The sequence below is a fragment of the Grampus griseus genome (assembly GCF_964374135.1).
Source record: "Grampus griseus genome assembly, chromosome: 8".
Lineage (NCBI taxonomy): Eukaryota > Metazoa > Chordata > Mammalia > Artiodactyla > Delphinidae > Grampus > Grampus griseus.
The window spans coordinates 18,341,693-18,362,195 of NC_139002.1; the positions used below are offsets into that span (position 1 = coordinate 18,341,693).

At 37.0% G+C, this 20,503-nt stretch overlaps 1 protein-coding gene across 1 annotated transcript in view; it reads right to left on the reverse strand.

Moving 5' to 3' along the window:
• The window catches only part of NXPE2 (neurexophilin and PC-esterase domain family member 2), a gene marked incomplete at both ends in the record, with an annotated part of 64,717 nt that overhangs the window by 18,060 nt on the left and 26,154 nt on the right, over positions 1 to 20,503 (reverse strand). The window contains 1 exon segment of the mRNA XM_082659292.1: positions 11,980 to 12,084. Coding sequence (XP_082515418.1) covers positions 11,980 to 12,084 — 105 coding nt within the window.

Sequence of the window (20,503 nt, forward strand, 5' to 3'; positions counted from 1 at the left end):
GTAATATTCCAATGTATATATGTACCACATCTTCTTTATCCATTCATCCATTGATGGACTTTTAGGTTGGTTACCTGTCCTGGCTATTGTAGATACTTCTGCAATGAACATTGGGGTGCATTTATCTTTTTGAATTATGATTTTCTCTGGATATATACCTAGGAGTGGGATTGCTGGACCATATGGTAGCTCTATGTTTAGTTTTTTAATGAACCTCCATACTGTTCTCCATAGTGGCTGTTACCAATTTACATTCCGACCAACAGTGTAAGAGGATTCCCTTTTCTCTACAGCCTCTCCAGCATTTATTGTTTGTAGACGTTTTGATGATGGCCATTCTGACCAATGTGAGGTAATACCTCATTGTAGTTTTGATTTGCATTTCTCTGATAATTAATGATGTTGAGCATCTTTTCATATGATTTTTGGCTATCTCTGAGGGACATTTTTGATTGTCACAACTAAAGCAGAGTGGGAGTTTGTTGGGGGGTGGGGAGGCTGAAGAGTTGCTACTATCATCTAGTGGGTAGAAGTCAAGGTGCATTATCTGACAATGCACAGGACAGCCCCCAACAACAAAAACTGATTGGACCAAAATATCAATAGTTCTACAGTTGAGAGACCTGCTCTACAGGAAATACCTGAGTGGGAATTACAAGGGTGTATGGTAAGTAGGTGTATCTTTAACTTTACAAGAAACAGCCAGACTGTTTTCCAGAGTGGGTATATTTTTTGGCATTCTCACCAGCAATGAGAGTTCCAGGAGTTCCACATTCTTACCAGCAGTTGATATTGCAGGGTTTTCTTTAGTTGCATTTTTTGCCATTCTACTAGGTACATAGGGACAGCTCGTCAGTTTTTATTTGGATTTCCTTAATGGCAAAGCATATTGATTATATATATTTTAATTTGCTTATTTGCTAGCCATATATCCTGTTTGGTAAAGGATTTATTCAAGTTTTTGGGCCCAATTGTTAATTGAATTGTTTGCTTTCTTACTGTTGAATTTTGAGAGTTTCTTATACGGTTGACCCTTGAACAATGTGGGGGCTGGGGTACCAACCTTCCACACAATCCAAAATCCGAGTATAACTTATAGTCAGCCCTTGGTATATGCAATTCCTCCATATCCTTGGTTCCACATCCATGGATTCAACCAACAGCAGATCGTGTAGTACTGTTATGTTTACTATTGAAAATATCCTCATGTAAGTGGCCCTGTGCTGTTCAAACCCATGTTATTCAAGGGTTCGCTGTATATTATGGATACAAGTGCTTTGTTGATTGTGTGATTTGCAAATATTTTCTCCCAGTCTGTAGCTTGTCTTTTCATTCTCTCAACAGTGTCTTTCACAAAGGAAAATGTTTTAATTTTGATGAAGTCCCATTTATCACTTTTTAATTTTATGGGTTGCATTTTTAGTTTTATACTTAAGAAATCTAACCACAGGTTGTTAAGATTTTCTGTTTTCCTTAAAACTTTTGTGGGTTTAGACTTTATATTTAGATCTCTCATCCACTTGAGTTAATTTTTGTATAAGCTGTGAGGTTTAGGTTGATATTCATTTATTACCATACAGATGGCTGATTGTTCTAACCATATTGTAAAATTTTCATTTTTCCATTGAATTGCCTTTCTACATTCATCAAAAATCAAGTAGCCATATTTGTATGGCTACATTCCTGGAATTTCTATTCTGTTTTACTCGTCTTTGTATCCAACCCTTCATTAATTCTGTACTGTGTCAACTATTGTAGCTTTATAGTAAGTCTTGAAATTTTTTAGTGTGGCCTCCAACTTTATTCTTCTTTTTAAAATTTGTTTTGTCTATGCTAGTTCCCTTGCTTTTCCATATAAATTTTAGAATCATCTTGTCTAGATCAACAAGAATTCCTGTGAAGATTTTGTTTCAAATTGTGTAAAATCTGTAGTTTAGAGACAGTTAACATATTAAATATTGAGTCTTCCAATCTGTGAACACAATATGTCTCTCCATTTATATGTCTATAATTTTTTTTCATCAGCATTTTATAGTTTTCAGACTACAGATTCTGCCCCATTTTGTTAGAATTTTATCTCAGGATTTCACTTTTTAATTTCTTGTAAATGGTTTATTTCTAATTTTTCATTGCTGAAAATACAATATATAGATATACAATTGAATTTTATGTTGACTTTATATCCTATGACCTTGATAAACTTGCATAGTACTTGTAGAAATGTTTTTGTAGGTTCTTTGAGATTTTCTATGTAGACAATCATGTCATCTACAAATAGGGACAGTTTTAGCTCTTCATTTCCAACCTACATGTGCTTTACTTCATTTTCCTTCTCTTACTTCAATGGCTAGCTCTTCCAGTACGACGTTAAACAGAAGTGGTGAAAAGGGACATCCTTGCCTTCTTTACGATCTCAAGAATAAAGTATTCAATCTTTCACCATTAAGAATGATGTTAGCTATATATTTGCTATGGATGTCCTTTAATGAATTAAGGAAGCTCTTTTTCATTCCAAACTTCCTAAAGGTTTTGTCACAAATGACTGTGAATTTTGTCAAATAATTTTTTCTGTGTAAATTGATATGATCAGGTATTTCTTTTTCTGTAGCCTGTTGACATGGTTGATTATATTGATTGACTTTTTAAAAAATTGAACCAGCAATTGTATTCCTGGAATAAAACCAAGTTGGTCATGGTATATTATTCTTCTTATATATTGCTGTATTTGATTTGCTAGTATTTTGTTAAGAATTTTTGCACCTATGTTCATAAGGAATATTGGTCTGTTATTTTATTTCCTTGCCTGGTTTTGGCATCAGGATAATGCTGGCCTAATAAAATAATTTGAGAGCTTTCCTTTCTCTTCTATCCTTTGGAAAAAGAGATTGTGTAAAATTGGTGTTATTTATTTTTTAAGTATTTGATAGAATTTTCCCATGTAACTATCTGAGCCTAGATACTTCTTTTTCAGAAGAGTTTTAACTATGAATTCTATTTATTTAATTGATTTAGGACTATTCAAAACATCTAGTTATTCTTGGGTGACTTTTGGTAGTTTGTGGTCTTTAAGGTATTCATCCATTTCATCTAAGTTTTCAAATTTATATTCATAAAGTTTTTTGTGGTTTTCCTGTATCATCATTTAATGTCTGTGACTTCCATTTGTCAATTCTGATATTGGTTATTTATGCCATCTCTTTTTTTTTTTCTTTATAGGTTTGGCTAAAGTTTTATCAATTCTAATAATCATTTTAAAGAACCAACTTTTGTTCTATTGATTTTCTCTGTTGTATTCTCTATTGTATTCTGTTTTCAATTTTAATGATTTCTACTGTAATATCAATATTTATTATTTCCTTCTTTCTGCTTGCTTTTTATAGTTCTTTAAGGTGGAAAATTCGATTATTGATTTGGTACCTTTCTTCTTTTTTAGAACAACTACTTAATGCTATAAATTTCACTCTAAGTACTGCTTTAGCTGTGTACAACAAATATTAATGTTATATTGCCATTTTTGTTTAGTTCAAACTGTTCTCTAGTGTCCCTTGAAACTTATTATTTGATTCGTTGATTATATAGAAGTGTGTCATTTAATTTCCAAATGTTGAGAGATTTACCAATTATTGTTCTGTTCCTGATTTCCAGTGTAATTTCATTATGTCAAAAAACACACTTTGGGACTTCCCTGGTGGTGCAGTGGTTAAGAGTCCGCCTGCTGATGCAGGGGGTCTGGGAAGATCCCACATGCCGCAGAGCAGCTGGGCCCATGAGCCATGGCCACTGAGCCTGCACGTCCGGAGCCTGTGCTCCGCAACGGGAGAGGCCACAACAGTGAGAGGCCCGCGTACCACAAAAAAAAAAAAAAAAACCACTCTGTGTAATTTCAATTATTTTAAATTCTGTTAAGGTTTGTTGTATGCCTCTAGATGTGTTCTGTTTTGATGAATGTTTCATGTGCACTGAAAAAATCATGTGTTCTGCTACTGTGGGGTGAAATGTTATATAAACGTCAAGCAGATCCAGTTATTGTATTCCTTAGTTCTTCTATATTTTTGCTGACTGTATTAGATTCCTAGGGAAGCCAAAACAAATTGTCACAAACTTGGTGACTTAAAACAACATAAATTTATTATCTCACAGTTATGGAGGCCAGAATTCTAAAATCAAGATGTCAACAGAGATGATTCCTTCTGGAGGCTCTGAGGGAGAGTATATTCCATGCCTCTCTCCTGGCTTCTGGTGGATGCTAGCAATCCTTGCTATTCTTGACCTATAGATGCATCACTGCAATCTCTGCCATCATCTTCATATCACCTTCCCCTTGTGTGCCTTCTCCCTTCTCCTCTTTTAAAAAGATACTTGTCATTAGCTTTAGGGTCCACCCTAATCCAGGATGATCTCATCCCAGGATCTTTAACTTAATTACATCTGCAAAGAGTATTTTTCTAAATAGGTTAGATTCAGAGGTTTCAGGCAGACATATCTTTTGGAAGGGAGTGCCACCTTTCGACCCACTACACTGACTTTCTGTCTACTTGTTCTATCAATTACTGAGAGCAATGTAGGAGTCAACAACTTAACTTTGGATTTGTCCTTTTTTTCTTTCATTTTTATGTGCTTTTCTTGAAATATTTTGAAGCTGTCAGATGTATACAAATGTATGGTGTTTATAAATTTAGGATGAATTTATTCTTTTATCATTATGTAATGATGCTATTTACTTCTGGTAGTTTTTCTTTTTCTGAAATCTACTTTGTTATTAGTAAATCCATACAAGCATTATTTTGGTTGATATTTTCATGGCATATCTATTTCCATCATTTTACTTTTAGCCTACTTGTATTTAAAATGGGTGTATTATAAATAATTTATGGTTGGGTCACTGTTTTTTTAATCCATTCTGAGTCATTGTCTTTAAATTGGTATGTTTGGACTACTTATATTTAATGTATTTATTGATATGTTTTGACTTAGGGCTGCCATTTTATTTGTTTTCTCTCTTTTTAATTCTTCTATAATGATCTTGAAATACACCCGGAATGCTCTCTTCTCCTTAACAAGTTTGCCCTCAAGGGAAACTATTTCACCAGAACTTAAATTACTTGGGTTTACCAAAGCCTAACCAACCGGAAGGAAGGAAAATACCCAAATCCAGCTACCCAATAGATCATGTCCAACTTTCAATAAAATATTACAAGGCATGCAAAAAACAAAAAAAAGCACACAGTCTGAAGCAATAATATGGACATCAGAGCCAGACTCAGCTATAGTAGAGACTTTGGAATTATCAGACCAGGAATTAAAAATAACAGGGCTTCCCTGGTGGCACAATGGTTGAGAATCTGCCTGCCAATGCAGGGGACACGGGTTCAAGCCCTGGTCTGGGAAGATCCCACATGCCACGGGGCAACTGGGCCCATGAGCCACAACTACTGAGCCTGCACGTCTGGAGCCTGTGCTCCGCAACAAGAGAGGCCACGATACTGAGAGGCCCGTGCACTGCGATGAAGAGTGGCCCCCGCTCGCCGCAACTAGAGAAAGCCCTCACACAGAAGCGAAGACCCAACACAGCCAAAAATAAATAAATAAATAAATTTATTTTTTAAAAATCTATAATTAATGTGCTAAGGGTTCTAATGGGAAAAGTGGGCACCATACAGGAACAAATAGGTAATGTAAGCAGAGATATGGAAACTCTAAGAAAGAATCAAAAAGAAATGCTAGAAATAAAAAACACTGTAAGAGAAACAAAGAATGACTTTGATGAACTTGTTAGCAGACTAAACACAGCCAAGAAAAGAACCAGTGAGCTTGAAGGTATGTCAGTAGAAACTTCCTAAACTGAAAAGCAAAGGCAAAAAGGAATAGAACACCTAAGAACTATGGGACAAATACAAAAAGTATAACATACACATACTGGAAACATCAGAAGCAAAAAAAAGAGAAAAGAACAGAAGAAATATTTGAAATAATAATGGCTGAGAATTATCCAAAATTAATAACAAACACCAAACCATAGACCCAGGAAACTCAGAAAACACCACAGATGATAAATAATTTAAAAAATCTGCACCTAAGCATATCATCTCAAACTACAGAAAATCAAAGACAAACAGAAAAATCATGATAGAAGCCAGAGGGAGAAAAAAATCCTACCTATTGAGGAAAAAGAATAAGGTATCTGTGTTTCTATTGCACAAAACTTATGCATCTGTTAGGTTACATGGCAAAAGGAAATTAAAATCAAAGGTGCAGTTAAGGTTGTTAATCAGCTGACCTTAAAATAGGGAATACTGAATTATCCTGAGTTATCCAAGTGGGTCAAAAGTAACCACAAGAGTCCTCAAAAGTAAAAAAGGGAGTCAGAAGAGGGAGAACCAAAGAGATGGTGGTGTGAGAAGAACTTGGCCCAAAGTTGCTGGCTTTGAAGATGGAGGAGTCAGAGAAAACAGACGAGCTCTAGAAGCTAGAAAAGGCAAGGAGATGAACTCTCCCATAGAGTGTCCAGAAGGGTGTGCACACGGCCAGCACCTTGATTTTAACCCAGTGAGGTTCATTCTGGAATTTTGACCTCAAGAAACATAAGATAATACATTTGTATCATGTAAGCCACCAAGTTTGTGATAATTTGTCACAGCAACAGTAGAAAACTAATACAATTATAACTACTGTTTTAAAGTTTTTGATAATTTCAACATCTACATTATCTCAGGGTTGGTGACTTTGCTTATTCTCCTGCAAGTTGTAATTTTCCTCATATGCTGAATAGTTTTGGCTTATATTTGGATATTTTAACTACTGTGCTATGAGATCCTGGATCTTGTTTAAACCCTAAAGATAATGTTGATTTTTTTTAAATCAGGCAATCGATCTAGTTAGGTTAAAGCCATAAATTCCAACCCACCTTTTGTGGGCTCTAGTTTTAAGGTCTGTTCAGTTCTCAAAACCTTTGGCTGTACTGTTTGAATCTGTCCCATGCATGTAACATCCAGTGGTCAGTCTGGGACCTGGGCAATGGTCCAGTCTGTAACTGAATTCCCTAAGTCTTCAGTGTGCTATTTAGGGTAAGAGTGACACTTGCTAAACTCAGAGTTGAGCCCAGATGTTCATCCACCACTTTATGGGATAACTCTTTTGAGCTTTGTCTTTGCAATCTCCCCAAACCTTTCCCATTCTATGGGATCCCTACTTTTGGTCTTTCAGCCAGACAAACGGGGCAAGAATAAGGTTTCTCAGCCTGAGTGGGAAACCTAATGTGTTTCCCTAGAATTCTTGTGGCACCTGAGATCAGGCAGGAACATTTGGACAAGGTCTGATAAAGGCAAGCTGACCACCACCTGAGGTTCTAAACTCTTAAGGGAAATATGGTTTGTGTAAGATTCAGTGTGTAATGAGATTTTTAACTTGAGCAGTAGTATAGCAATGAGGGACAACCTAAACTTTTTATTTTTAGACAATTGTAAATTCACATGCAGTTGTCAGAAATAATAGAGAGACTCCATATACCCTTTATCCAGTTTCCACAGTGATAACGTCTTGTAAAACTGTAGTAAAATATCACAGCCCACATATTGACACTGAATATAGTCAAGATACTGAACATTTCCATCACCACCAGCCTCCTTCATGTATCACTTTTTAGTCACACTTACTTCCTTTCCAGGCCCATCCCTCCTTAATCCCTTAACCCCTGAAAACCATTTATCTGTTTGCCATTCCTCCATTATTTCAAGAATATTATGCAATGGAACCACACAGTAAATGAACCATAAATATGAGTGAAGAAAAACAAATAATTTTGTGCCTGACCCTTAAAATGAGTCATATAAAGGGGAAAGTCTCTTTAAAATAGTAGTAGCAGGATTCAATAATAATTCAATAATAGTAGATCAGGATTCAATGCTCAATTTCTCTTAGCCCATTGCCTCATTCTTTTAACAACCTGTTTCAAATATATTTTTTTCAAATATAAATATTAGGGGTATATATATTTCAAATATATATTAGAGATAAATATATAGTAAATATATATAAATATATAATTCAAATATGTATATATTTCATATATATAGACACTGATACATACAGTATTTTTCAGAAAACTCTAAGATCTTTTGTTTTCCATGATACATCTGACCAAATATCACTAATTACTACATAATCTTATCCATCATTTTCTAGTCATTGGTACCTTCTACTCATTGCCTGAAAATTTTGAAGAAACTGACTTATAGTCTTCATCATTAAAAATCCTGATATCCTCCAAGTAGTCCTCAATGTCCAGGAGGCAACTCCTCTAATACCTAATTGTTTTTGATCCTTAACCTCAGCTTTAGAATTCTAAAAGAGTAGTCATATGGCAATTCAACTTTCTGTCACCCTGCCCTACTTAATTGTACCATAGCATTTTTTTCTGCTTCCAATTTTTTTCTGTTAACTTCTTTCCATAAGAATTTAAATGCATTCACGTATCTCTCATATTAAAAAAAGAACTGCTCTACTAACTTTTGCTTATTCCCTATCCCTACCCAGTTAAACTTCTCAGGAGTTCTCGTCAATCACTTTCTTTCCTACCACTCACTTCTCAGACCGGTGCTTTTTTTGTTCTTCGGGGCAATAGCACTAACAACTTTTTTTTCTTTTTTAAATTTTTATTGTTGATTTACAATGTTGTGTTAGTTTCAGGTGTACAGCAAAGTGAATCTGTTATACATATATCCACTCTTTCTTATATGCTTTTCCCATATAGGCCATTACAGAGTATTGAGTAGAGTTCCCTGTGCTATACAGTAGGTCCTTTTCTTTTCATTCTGTAGCTCACTCAAGGAGTTGTCACAGACACCAATGAGTTAAGCTGCCATTTATATTCTGATGATTCCTAAATCCATTTTCCTAAACCACGTCTTTCTTAGCTTCAAATTTCTATATTCAAGTCTACTGAAGAAACATTTCCATTTAGATGACATAAAAGTACCTCAAACATAAACTGTTCATATCTAAACTTACTTTTTTTTCCCAAAACTACTTCCCCTACTCTGTTCTATACTTCAGTGAATGGCATCACCAGCCATGTACTTGTACATATCTAGAATAATTTCTGCTTAACTCCACCTCCTCACCCCCTCACCACAGTCAATCTATTTCTGTCAATTCTATCTCAAATTCATTGACTTTTCTCCAACCTCATTGTTAGTACCTTATTTCAGGTCACCATTACCTCTCACCTGGATCACTAAACAGTCCTTATTTTGTAATTTAACAGTTATTTATTAGGCACCTACTATGTGCCAGCCATTGTTCTAGGCACTTGGGATATACCAACAAATAAATATAGATAAAAATCCTTCCCTTATGGAGATCACCTTATAGCAGGTCAAGATAGACAATAATCAATGAACATAAATAAGTAAATTATATAGTATTTTAGAAAGTTAAAAGTCAAGCAGAATGAGGGAAACACTAAGAGGTAGGGTGGGGGCTGTTTCTAGTGCTAAATAAAGAGGATGACATTTGAGCAAAAACCTGAAGGAAGAGTGTTAGCCATGTGAAAACCTGGAGGAAGAACGGGCAGAGGAAACAGCCAGTGCAATGCCGTGGGCCAGGCTTTCTGTACCCTTTAATAAAAATGCCTGACCGAGACACTGTGCCAGGAAGTCTGGGCCCTGCCATGTTCCCACTGAAGTGGGGAGCATGGCATTTTTATTTTAGAAATATAATCTTAGACTCCTGAACATAAAGATGATGTCCTATATCTCTGTATCCCTAATACCTAGTTCAGCCCTGACACACAATCTATACTCAACAAATGTTTGCTGAATGAATGATTAGAGCAGGCCTAGACTGGGAGCCAGGGAAATTAATTAGAGGACTATTTCCACACCATAGATGAGAAATGACAAAGGACTGGACTAAAGCAAGACTCTGGGGATGGAGATAAATGGATAGATTTGAGAAAGATTTAGGAGGTAGAATTTGTGAGATTAGTGGCTGATTGCTTGTGGAGAGAGTTTTGGCTTGGTTGACTAATGGGCTGTGGCAACAGAGGAGAGAGAGAGAAAGAGCAGAGAATTTGTTTCTGTGTGATCCTGTTTTGCCAAGGAGGGTGTTGAAGAGGAGCATTAACTCAGTGTGCTTTTCTTTGTGTTGGTAACACTAGTGGAACTGAGGTGGAGATAACCGATGAACGTATTGAATAGTGGGGCACTGAAGAGATCTCAGCTCTGGAAGTACATAGGCAGTGATTCTCAAACTTCAGTGGACGTGTGAATCAGCTGGGGGACTTGTTAAAACTTGATCATTTTATTTTTTTATTGAAGTATAGTTGATTTACAATGTTGTGTTTCTGGTGTACAGCAAAGTGATTCAGTTATATATATATATTCTTTTTCAGATTCTCTTCCATTATAGATTATTACAAGATATTGATATAGTTCCCTGTGCTGTACAGTAGGTCCTGCTGTTTATCTATTTTTTTTTTGGCTGCGCCACACGGCATGCTAGATCTTTAGTCCCCCAACCAGGGATCAAACCTGTGCCCCCTGCAGTGGAAGCACAGAGTCTTAACCACTGGACACTCTATTGTATATATAGTAGTGTGTATCTGTTGATCCCAAACTCCTAATTTACCCCACCCCCGACCTCACTTTCCTCTTTGGTAACCATAAGATTGTTTTCTATGCCTGTGAGCCTATTTCTGTTTTGTAAATAACTTCATTTGTATCATTTTTTTAGATTCCACAAATAAATGATATCATATAATATTTGTCTTTCTCTGTCTGACTTGCTAAAGTGAACTTAGTATGATAAACACTAGGTCTGTCCAGGTTTCTGCAAATGGTATTATTTCATTCTTTTTTATGGCTGAGTAATATTCCATTATATAAATGTACCACATCTTCTTTATCCATTCATCTGTGGATGGACACTTAGGTTGCTTCCATGTCTTGGCTATTGTAAACAGTGTTGCTATGAACATCGGGGTGCATGTATCTTTTCTGATTAGAGTTTTCAAAACTTCATTATTTTAGTCTCAAGTCCAAAGATTTCTTTTTAGTAGCTCTGGAGTAGGGCACAGGAATCTGCATTTTACACACACATGCACAAACACAGGTGTTCCAGTGCAGAGAGTGTCCAGACCTCACTTTAAGAAACACTAATATTGTTGGTGGGTGAGACCTGAGCCTATGAATTAAAGGGTACAAGCATGAACGAGAAGAGGATTGATGGAAGAAATCTAGAAAACACATATTTACAGAGAGGGCTCACAGAGAGAAAGCTTCTGAGCTGTGGTTTGAGAGCTCTACTATTTATCAGTTCACATCATTGTCTGAACATCCTAGATTTGTGGTCCTTCTTGTTTGGAGCTGAGGGTTTGTATTAGACAAAGGTGAAATAGATACTTTGAAAAGAAGTTGGGTTCAAATTTAGAGGAAGGTTGAATGGCTAACTAAGGAGTTGATCTCCTCAGCGCTACCATCTGTGAAAGCCATTGGTGAAAGTTTTTGATCAGGTGAAGAAGATGATGAAAGCAGAATTTTCGAAAGATTGGATTTGTACTAAATGGTTGAGAAGAGGAGAAAATAAAGCAAAATAAGTTTTTTAAAAAGACTGCAGAAAGGGAAAATCAAAAAATGTGAACTGAACTATGTAAAGGATTTTTCAAAACCCTGTGAAAAAAGCAGGGGCTGACACAGAGATTTAATTGGATTGGAGGCTCAGAGGCCAAGGTCGGAGAGAATGTTTAGAAGGGATGGTTAGCAGGGCCAGACACTACAGAGACAGCAGTAAATCCACCTGCCACTAAAAAAAAAAAATAATAATAGAATACATGGTGTCAAAGGAATAACTGCTGAACAGAGGGCCCTCTCATCCACATCTGTTGCTAAGATAACATGCTTTTAACTTTTAATTCTTGCATTGATCACACTGAGCATTCAAAGTCACCCTTTCTGAAATTCTGAAAAAGGAAACAATTCCTACCTTTTCAAAGTCTTTGGAAGAGAAGTAAATGACCCAGAAAACCAAGATAAACATCAACATCAGCAGTAATTTACAAGCTACAGCATTTGGAAACAAAGCAAGAATCTTGTAAGAGAGGACAGGAGAAATAATCACACGTTAAAAAATCAAATAAATATAACATTGCTGTGTATACCTAGGTTCCTCCTCAGTACTTTTCCAGAATAGGGTTATGTTCTGTACAACTGCTCTCTTCTGGGTTTCCAGGAAATTCCATCATATGTTCTATTAGAAATCAGAAACAACTGTCCTCCCCAAAGCAGAGAGCTGAACTGGGTGAGGCAGGAAAGAACTCCTGGTTCCTGACTCTCAGATGAACTCTTTCGTTTGGAGTCACATCAGGGCTCTGAGCCTTTTCTCTCATGGAGGGCTCAGCAGGTGTACTAAGGTTTTAGTGACTGTTTACCCTAAGAAACACTTTTTTTCTGTTGCCTTCTGATGAATTCTGGTCTCTAAATCTCTCTCAGATACACACACACACACACATACACACACACGCACGCACGCATGAACACACATATGCATTATCTGGTATCCACTCTCCCTGGTCTTACATGCTTCTGGGGGCTTCCTTCTAAATCTCCCCTTTGTTTTCTTAGGCAGCTTGTTTCCACCTCAGGTTTTTAATCACCTCATGCTAAAGTAGTTGAGAAACATTGCCATAAAGGGCAAGAGTGTATTCTTTAGAGAAGGTCATTGTTGAGTGGCCAGAATTTTAGTTTTTGTTTTGCAAACCCAGAATACCAAAAGTATGTGCCAAAGAGTTAAATTACAGCAGTGTTTCCCAAACTTCTTTTTCCTGGGACCCACAGTAAGAACATCATATCAAATCTCGTTTCAGGGCACACACACACACACACACACACACACACACACCAAAGTTTCATAAAACAATCCTTATCCTTACTGCATGCAATGTACTGTGATATTTTCTAGTTATTCTATTTTACTCTATACTACTCTATTCCATTTTTAAAGTATTTTTCATGCCCAAATAAGATAATTTTACTATCCCCTAAAGGGTTGCAATGCGCCATTTGAAAAGCACTGACTGGTCTATCGTTCTCCCTCCTGTCTGTCAGTATGGTACCTATGGATGAATATCTCCTCCATCATATTCTCATATTTTCTCACAGGAATTACAGCCGGCCAGAGTTTCTTTGGATAAAGCAGTCTTTGCGTTTACTTCGGGACTGGAGTCTCCCTATAAGCTTCACTGATGAAAAGCTGAAATGCCATTTGTGGCCAGAGTGTGCCAGGTAGAATCACAGCCCTCCCCAGCGATGAACTGCCCCTGCTCACTCCACAGAGACAGGGAAAGAAGCCAGGAGGGAGTTCGTTTTAGAGAACGGACATATCTAATCCCAGCGCACGGTCACCTTTGGTTGAGGTCTTACGTAGTTGTTTATTTACTTATTTACGTAGTGAATTTCCTTTGCTTATGCCCTCGTTTCGCTGTCATGTGGAATTAGTCACTTCCACAGTAGCAGAAGTATCAGAAAAACTGGAAAAAAGGAAAACAGAAGTCCTCGTCCACGGTTCTTGAATGACTGAGATTTGATTTGGCTGGTTCTTCTCAACATTTGGAGTGTGGTCTTTTTTTTTTTTTTTTTTTTTTTTTTTTTTTTGCAGTACGCGGGCCTCTCACTGTTGTGGCCTCTCCCGTTGCGGAGCACAGGCTCCGGACACGCAGGCTCAGCGGCCATGGCTCACGGGCCCAGCCGCTCCGCGGCATGTGGGATCTTCCCGGATCGGGGCACGAATCCGTGTCCCCTGCATCGGCAGGCGGACTCTCAACCACTGCGCCACCAGGGAAGCCCTGTAGTGTGTTCTTTGTAAACACTTTCCCTTGGTCTAAACAACTGCATCCATTAAGCACTCCAACAATGATGATTTAAATTAAATCTCAGGGGACTTCCCTGATGGTCCAGTGGTTACGACTACTCCGCGCTTCCACTGCAGGAGGCGCATGTTGGATCTCTGGTCAGGATACTAAGATCGCTCATACGATGGGGCGGGGCGCAGCCGTGGCATGAATGAATCAATGAATGAATAAAATCAATCTCAGGCCATAAGAGGAGGAGCCATAAGTCTAAATCTCACTGCACCCTGCATCTGTAACAGGATAGGAGAGAATCCAAAAGAGCAAATTCTATGGACGTGGGGAATCATTGTCACTAACAGTGGTAAAGTAGTCACAATGCAGCCATCTACCAGGTGGCCTGTTACCACCATATTATATCAGCCATGCTCAATTTGCATTGCTCTGCATGGAGATAGCTATAGAGATAGAGATACCTAGGTAGAGATATGTATATAGATATACATATGTATATTTCACATATATGATATATGTATGTACATATAACATTTGTTTGTTTGCATCTGTACCAATCTGTCCAGGCATGTATCCATATAACTGTATGGATATCAGGGCTGTGATCACAGCATGCTTAAGATTGGCACAGAGATACAGTAGATAATTTCTAAAGGAATGTATTGAAAGAAAAGAGATATAGATCCCGGCAGTCCTTCCCCACACCTTATAAGGCATGTTTCTCTCTACTGCCTTGTACTACTGTATTGTGACAATGATAACAGTGGGTCCAGTATCCTTAAAGTAAACCCTAAAAGCCTTCTCTCTTGTGTAGAACTAAGTGAAAATACTTGGCTCCCTAAATCTTTGATGATAAATGTGTGGTCTGAGCCACAGCATAATTACCACAGCCCCATAGATAATAGCAGAGTAAACAGACACATGCTTTGCACCCCTAAAATACATAATTAACTCATTTTGTTTTCATAAGACTTGCTGAGCTAGTCAGGACAAATACTACCACGCCAGTGTAACAAAGAGCCTGGGATATGGAGAAGGGCTACAAAAGTGGCCTGAGGTCACCGTGTCAGCAATTGAGCTGAGGCTAGAGCTTCCTTGACTTGTGAGGGCATGCAGCCCACAGGAATGGGCATGGTGGTTTCAGGGTATGGCTCCGCATCCTGGAGACTCATTTGAGAAGAAATAAATGTAGTGAAGGAAAGCTGATTTTTGGTTGACATAACAGTCTTGGCTTTTACTTCTCAAATTAAAAATTATTGCCCAAAGGCGTGGGTAGTATGAGGCCACATTTGCGGGAAAGAGGGTACTTAGGTACTCCAAGAGTACATTTTCCAATAGTGTTAATTTTACTCAATGATTTGGTGTGTGTGGGGGGGTGATTAAAGCCATTTAATTGGTAAATAACTTAGACAACTTTGTCAATTTAAACTGCAGCATACCCCTTGGGAAATGCAACATTGGCATAAAGATTTTTTAAGACAAAAGAAAAGATGGCCAAGGAATCTTAATCCCTTAGCAGGGTCTTTTTTTAGCCACATGCATAGGCCCTGGGAGGTTGAAATCTATTCTAGTCTGCTTTTGGAATACATTCACAGAGAAGTTTGAGCTAAACTCAGAGAACTTCCCCTGGCACACACTCAGGAAACTATGAGGAAGTGTGAGTGTGCTGCCAACACCCTTGTGGGAGAGGTTGCCTTGACCTCATGAACATAAACCTCCAGTCTGGGAACAGTGGGGGAAGGCAACGAACATTTGCTCTAGGCAGAACATTAAGAACCCACTCCTGATATTTCCATCCATTTGGACGGACCTTAATGATTTTTTATAAGAAGGTAGCCAGTCTCCTCTTCCTGTTCGAGAAAGCCTGACTTGGTCTAGTGCCGCCTGGACAGTGTAGGTAAGCTTCTCTGATTCTGGGGTTCAGTATTAGAAAGGCCGCTTGCCTACAGATATAAGACACCATCTCCAATTACAGCATTCTTATAAGTAACAATGAATTTTGGGGTGAGGCACTGTTCTCCATTTGCTTTTTTCTAATTCCTCAATTCATTCAGAACTCAGCCTACAAAAAAGACTTTATTAGTACCCCTTTTAAAAAGCATGGATTTCCTGAGTACTGTGTGCTATCGATTACACGATGCTGGTGGTACATCGTCTCATTTAATTTTCATAAATTGGAGAGTTAGAAAGCATCATCCCCAATACACAGATGGAGAAAGGGAGACTCAGAAAAGTAAAATAATTTGCTTATTCTTTCTTTTTTTTTTTTTTTTTTTTGCTTATTCTTGTATAAGTCCATGTCTAGGCCTGAGTCTAAGCTCAGAGGAGAGGAATATAAACCATGGCCATGGACCAAATCTGATCTGTGACCTATTTTTGTAAATAAAGTGTTTCTTGGAAGACAGCCATTCCCATTTGCTTACATATTGTCTAGGGCTGCTTTTTCCCTGAAACAACACATTTGAGTAATTGTGACAGAGATCATATGACCCAAAAGACTGAAATTTTTACTATCTGACCCTTGACAGAAAAATTTGCCTATGACCCCCAGTCTAGGCAATCGAATAACTTATTAGATTAGTAAAAGTGAAAAAGTGTGGAGGCTACAGGAAGAAAAGGAGGATGTCCTCACTAACGGGAGTAGTGAAGTGGCAGAGAAATTATGGCTAATGACGAGCTGTTATTACGGTGGTGTAAAGAGGAAGATCACTGGATTGAAAAGACAAGAAACTATGAGGATTTAGATGTCAGAGGTGTCACCCATGTGACTATTAAAAACACACAGAATGAGAGCAGGATTTGGGGTGGGAAAGAGGGTCGTGAACTCAATACTAAAATCTTTTACAATGTAAGGGAAAGATTGATAGATGGCAAATCAAAAAGAGTGGTGATGGGTATTAGCAGAAGAGAATGATCCTCAAAAAGAGGAGGAACTCCACAGGAGAAGGTGGAGATTGAATTACTTGAAAGCAGCTCTGTTGATGGCAACCCTCATTGTCCACTGGATCCTTGCCACTTATATGGAAATACCTGATACTCAGTACCCACCTTAGGCCATCAGAGGTCATAGTGACCTACCAGCTGACATGTCCTTTGGTATCACTAACAAATTTCTAGGCATTTTTATTTAAACTGTTGTTAAAAGTTGCTTGCATGTCTTGACTATTCTAAACAGTGCTGCAATGAACAATGAACATTGAAGCATTCTTTACAATAGTCAAGACATGGAAACAACCTAAATGTCCATTGACAGAGGAATGGATTAAAGAAGATATGGTACAATACAATGTAATATCACTCAGCCATAAAAATGAATGAAATAGGGCTTCCCTGGTGGCGCAGTGTTTGAGAATCCGCCTGCCGATGCAGGGGACACGGGTTCGTGCCCCGGTCCGGGAAGATCCCACATACCCCGGAGCGGCTGCGCGTGAGCCATGGCCGCTGAGCCTGCGCATCCGGAGCCTGTGCTCCGCAACGGGAGAGGCCACAGCAGTGAGAGGCCGTGTACCACAAAAAAAAAAAAAAAAAAAAAAAAAAAAAAGAATGAAATAATGCCATTTGCAGCAATATGAATGGACTTAGAGATTATCATACTAAGTGAAGTAAGTCAGACAGAGAAAGACAAATATCATATGACATTACTCATATGTGGAATATAATTTTTAAAATGATACAAATGAACTTATTTACAAAACAGAAACAGACTTACAGATATCAAAAACAAACTTCTGGTTACCAAAGAGGAAACGTGGTGGGGAGGGATAAATCAGGAGCAAGGGATGAACATGCACACACTGCTGTGTACAAGATAGATAACTAACAAGGACATACTGTATAGCGCAGGGAACTCTACTCAATATTCTGTGATAACCTATAAGAGAAAAGAATCTTAAAAAATGAATAAATGTATATTTATAACTGAATCACTTTATTGTGCACTTGAAACTAACACATTGTAAATCAATTATACTCTCATAAAATTAAAATTTTAACAATAACAACAAAAAGGCATTTACCAAGCATCACAGCATCTGCTGCTCCACCTGCACAAACTTCAATGAGAATCTGCAAGCAAATAAAAAAGCATGTGTTTAACCAAAAAAAAAAATTGTTGTTAAAGGGAATGTATAGGAAGGAGACCTTTGAGATGACATTTGAGAATCTCCCCATTTCCAAATGCTACTGTCACATACAGCTTTCCACATAAAATATTCACATAACACTATGAGAAAATAACAAAGCAGTGCCAAAATGTGGATTCTGCGCCCTTGGCTCCTACCATCAGCATTTATGTGAACCCCTTCTCTGCACCAACCTCATGGTGGACTGGCTTAAACTCTAACTTTAGAAAGACTACAAGTAATTGTATTTAATGGATTTTGGGGTTGTTCAGGTATAAACAAAACCAAGAATGGTTTTCATTCTATGTTTCATGTTTAGTACCATTCAACCCCAAACAGAGTGCACTGATTTTCCCTCAATATGTTTCTAGTATGTGATGCATTCCAGTGTTTGAACATATATCCCACATAACAGTATTTAGTTTTGTTTTAACAGCTTTATTAAGCTATAATATCCATACCATAAAACCCATTCACTGACTTTTAATAAATTTACCTAATTATGAAACCATTACCTAAAATCAATTTTAGAACATTTTTATCATCCCCAAAAGATCCCTTGTCTCCATATTCAGTCCCTTCTTATTCCCACCTCCAGCTTCAGGCGACCATTAATCTGCTTTCAGTCACTTGGTCTTTTCTGGACAATTCATATAAATGTAATCATTCAATATATGGTCTTTTATGTCTGGCTTTTTTTTTTTTTTTTTTGCTTAGCATAGGTTTTGGAGGTTTTTTCTATGTGGTAGCATGAATCAGTACTTCATTCATTTTTATTTCTGGACAATATACCACTGTCTGGATAGACCACATTTTATTTATCCATTCATTAGTTTATGGACATTCAAGTTGTTTCCCCTTTGGGGCTCTTATGAAATAATGCTGCTGTAAACATTTATGTAAAAGTTTTTGTGTGGACATATGTTTTCATTTTTCTTTCATTTTCATACCAGGAGTGGAATTTCTGGGTATATGGTAACTCTGTGTTTAACATTTGGAGGAACTGTCAGGAAATGCACCACTTTATAGTTTCACTAGCAAAGGATGAGGATCCCAATTTCTCCACATCTTCACGAACACTTGGTATTATCTATCTTTTTCATTATAGCCATTCTAGTGTATCTGAAGTGGTCATTTTGATTTGCATTTCCCTCATGACTAATGCTGTTGAACATCTTTTCATGAGCTGATTGGATTTTATGCATCTTCTTGGGAGAAATGTTTATTCGTATCTATTGTCTATTTTTTAATTAGGTCACTTGTCTTTTTATTATTGAATTGTAAAAGTTCTTTATCTATTCTATGTACAAGCCCCTGATTGTCTATATTATTTGCAAATGTTTTCTCCCATTCTGTAGATTGTCTTTTCATTTTTAAATGGTGTCATTTGAAACACAAAACATTTTAATTTCAATGAATTTGAAATCTTTTTTTTTCTTTTGTTACTTGTACTTTTGGTCAAATCTAAGAAGGCTTTGTCTAACCTAAGGTCACAAAAATTTAATCATATATTTTCTTTTTTTATTATTGAACTATAGTTGATTTACAATGTAGTGTTTGTTTCAGATGTACAGAAAAATGATTCATACATATGCATTTCTTTTCAGATTCTTTTCAATTATATATTTTCTTTTTAAGAGTTTTGTAGATTTGTTGTAACATGTAAGTCTATAATCCATTTTGAGTTAATCTTTGTATATGGTGTGAGGAAGTGTTCCAACTTCATTGTTTTGCAAGTGGATATCCAGTTGTCCCAGCATCATTTGTCAAATAAACTATTCAAACTATTCTTTCCCCACTGAATTGTCTCAGCACTCTTGCCAAAAAGCAATTGATTATATTTGTAAGGGTTTAATTTCTGAACTTTGAATTCATTCCATTGATCTATGAGTTTACTCTTATACCAGTACAACACAGGCTTGATTACTGTTACTTTTCAGAACGATTCAAACTGGGAAGTATGGATTATCTGAAGTTATTCTTATTCAAAATTGTTTTGGCTATTCTGGGTCCCTTGCATTTTCATACGAATTGTAGGATCAGCTTATTAATTTCTGCAAAAAAGCTATTTGATAGCAATTGTGTTGAATCTGCAGATCAGTTTGGAAAGAACTTCATTCTAACAATATTATGTCCTCGGATCCATGAACATAGGATGTCTTTCCATTTTTTTTTTTTTAGGAGTTATATAATTACTTGCAACAATGTTTTGTAGTTTTCAGAATATAAGAATTTCATTTATTTTATTAAATTGATTCCTAAGTATTCTTTTTGATGCTACAGTAAATAGAATTGTTTTGTTAATTTCATTTTCAAATTTTTCATTGATAATTTATAGAAATACTATTGGTTTGGGCATATTGATCTTATACTCTGTAACTTTGCTGAACTCATTTATTTTTTCTAATAGTTTTTAGTGAATTGCTTAGGATTTTCTATATGGAGTGTCATATCACCTGCAAATAGAGATCGTTTTACTTCTTCCTTTCCAATCTGAATGTCTCTTATTTTTCCCTGCCTAATTGCC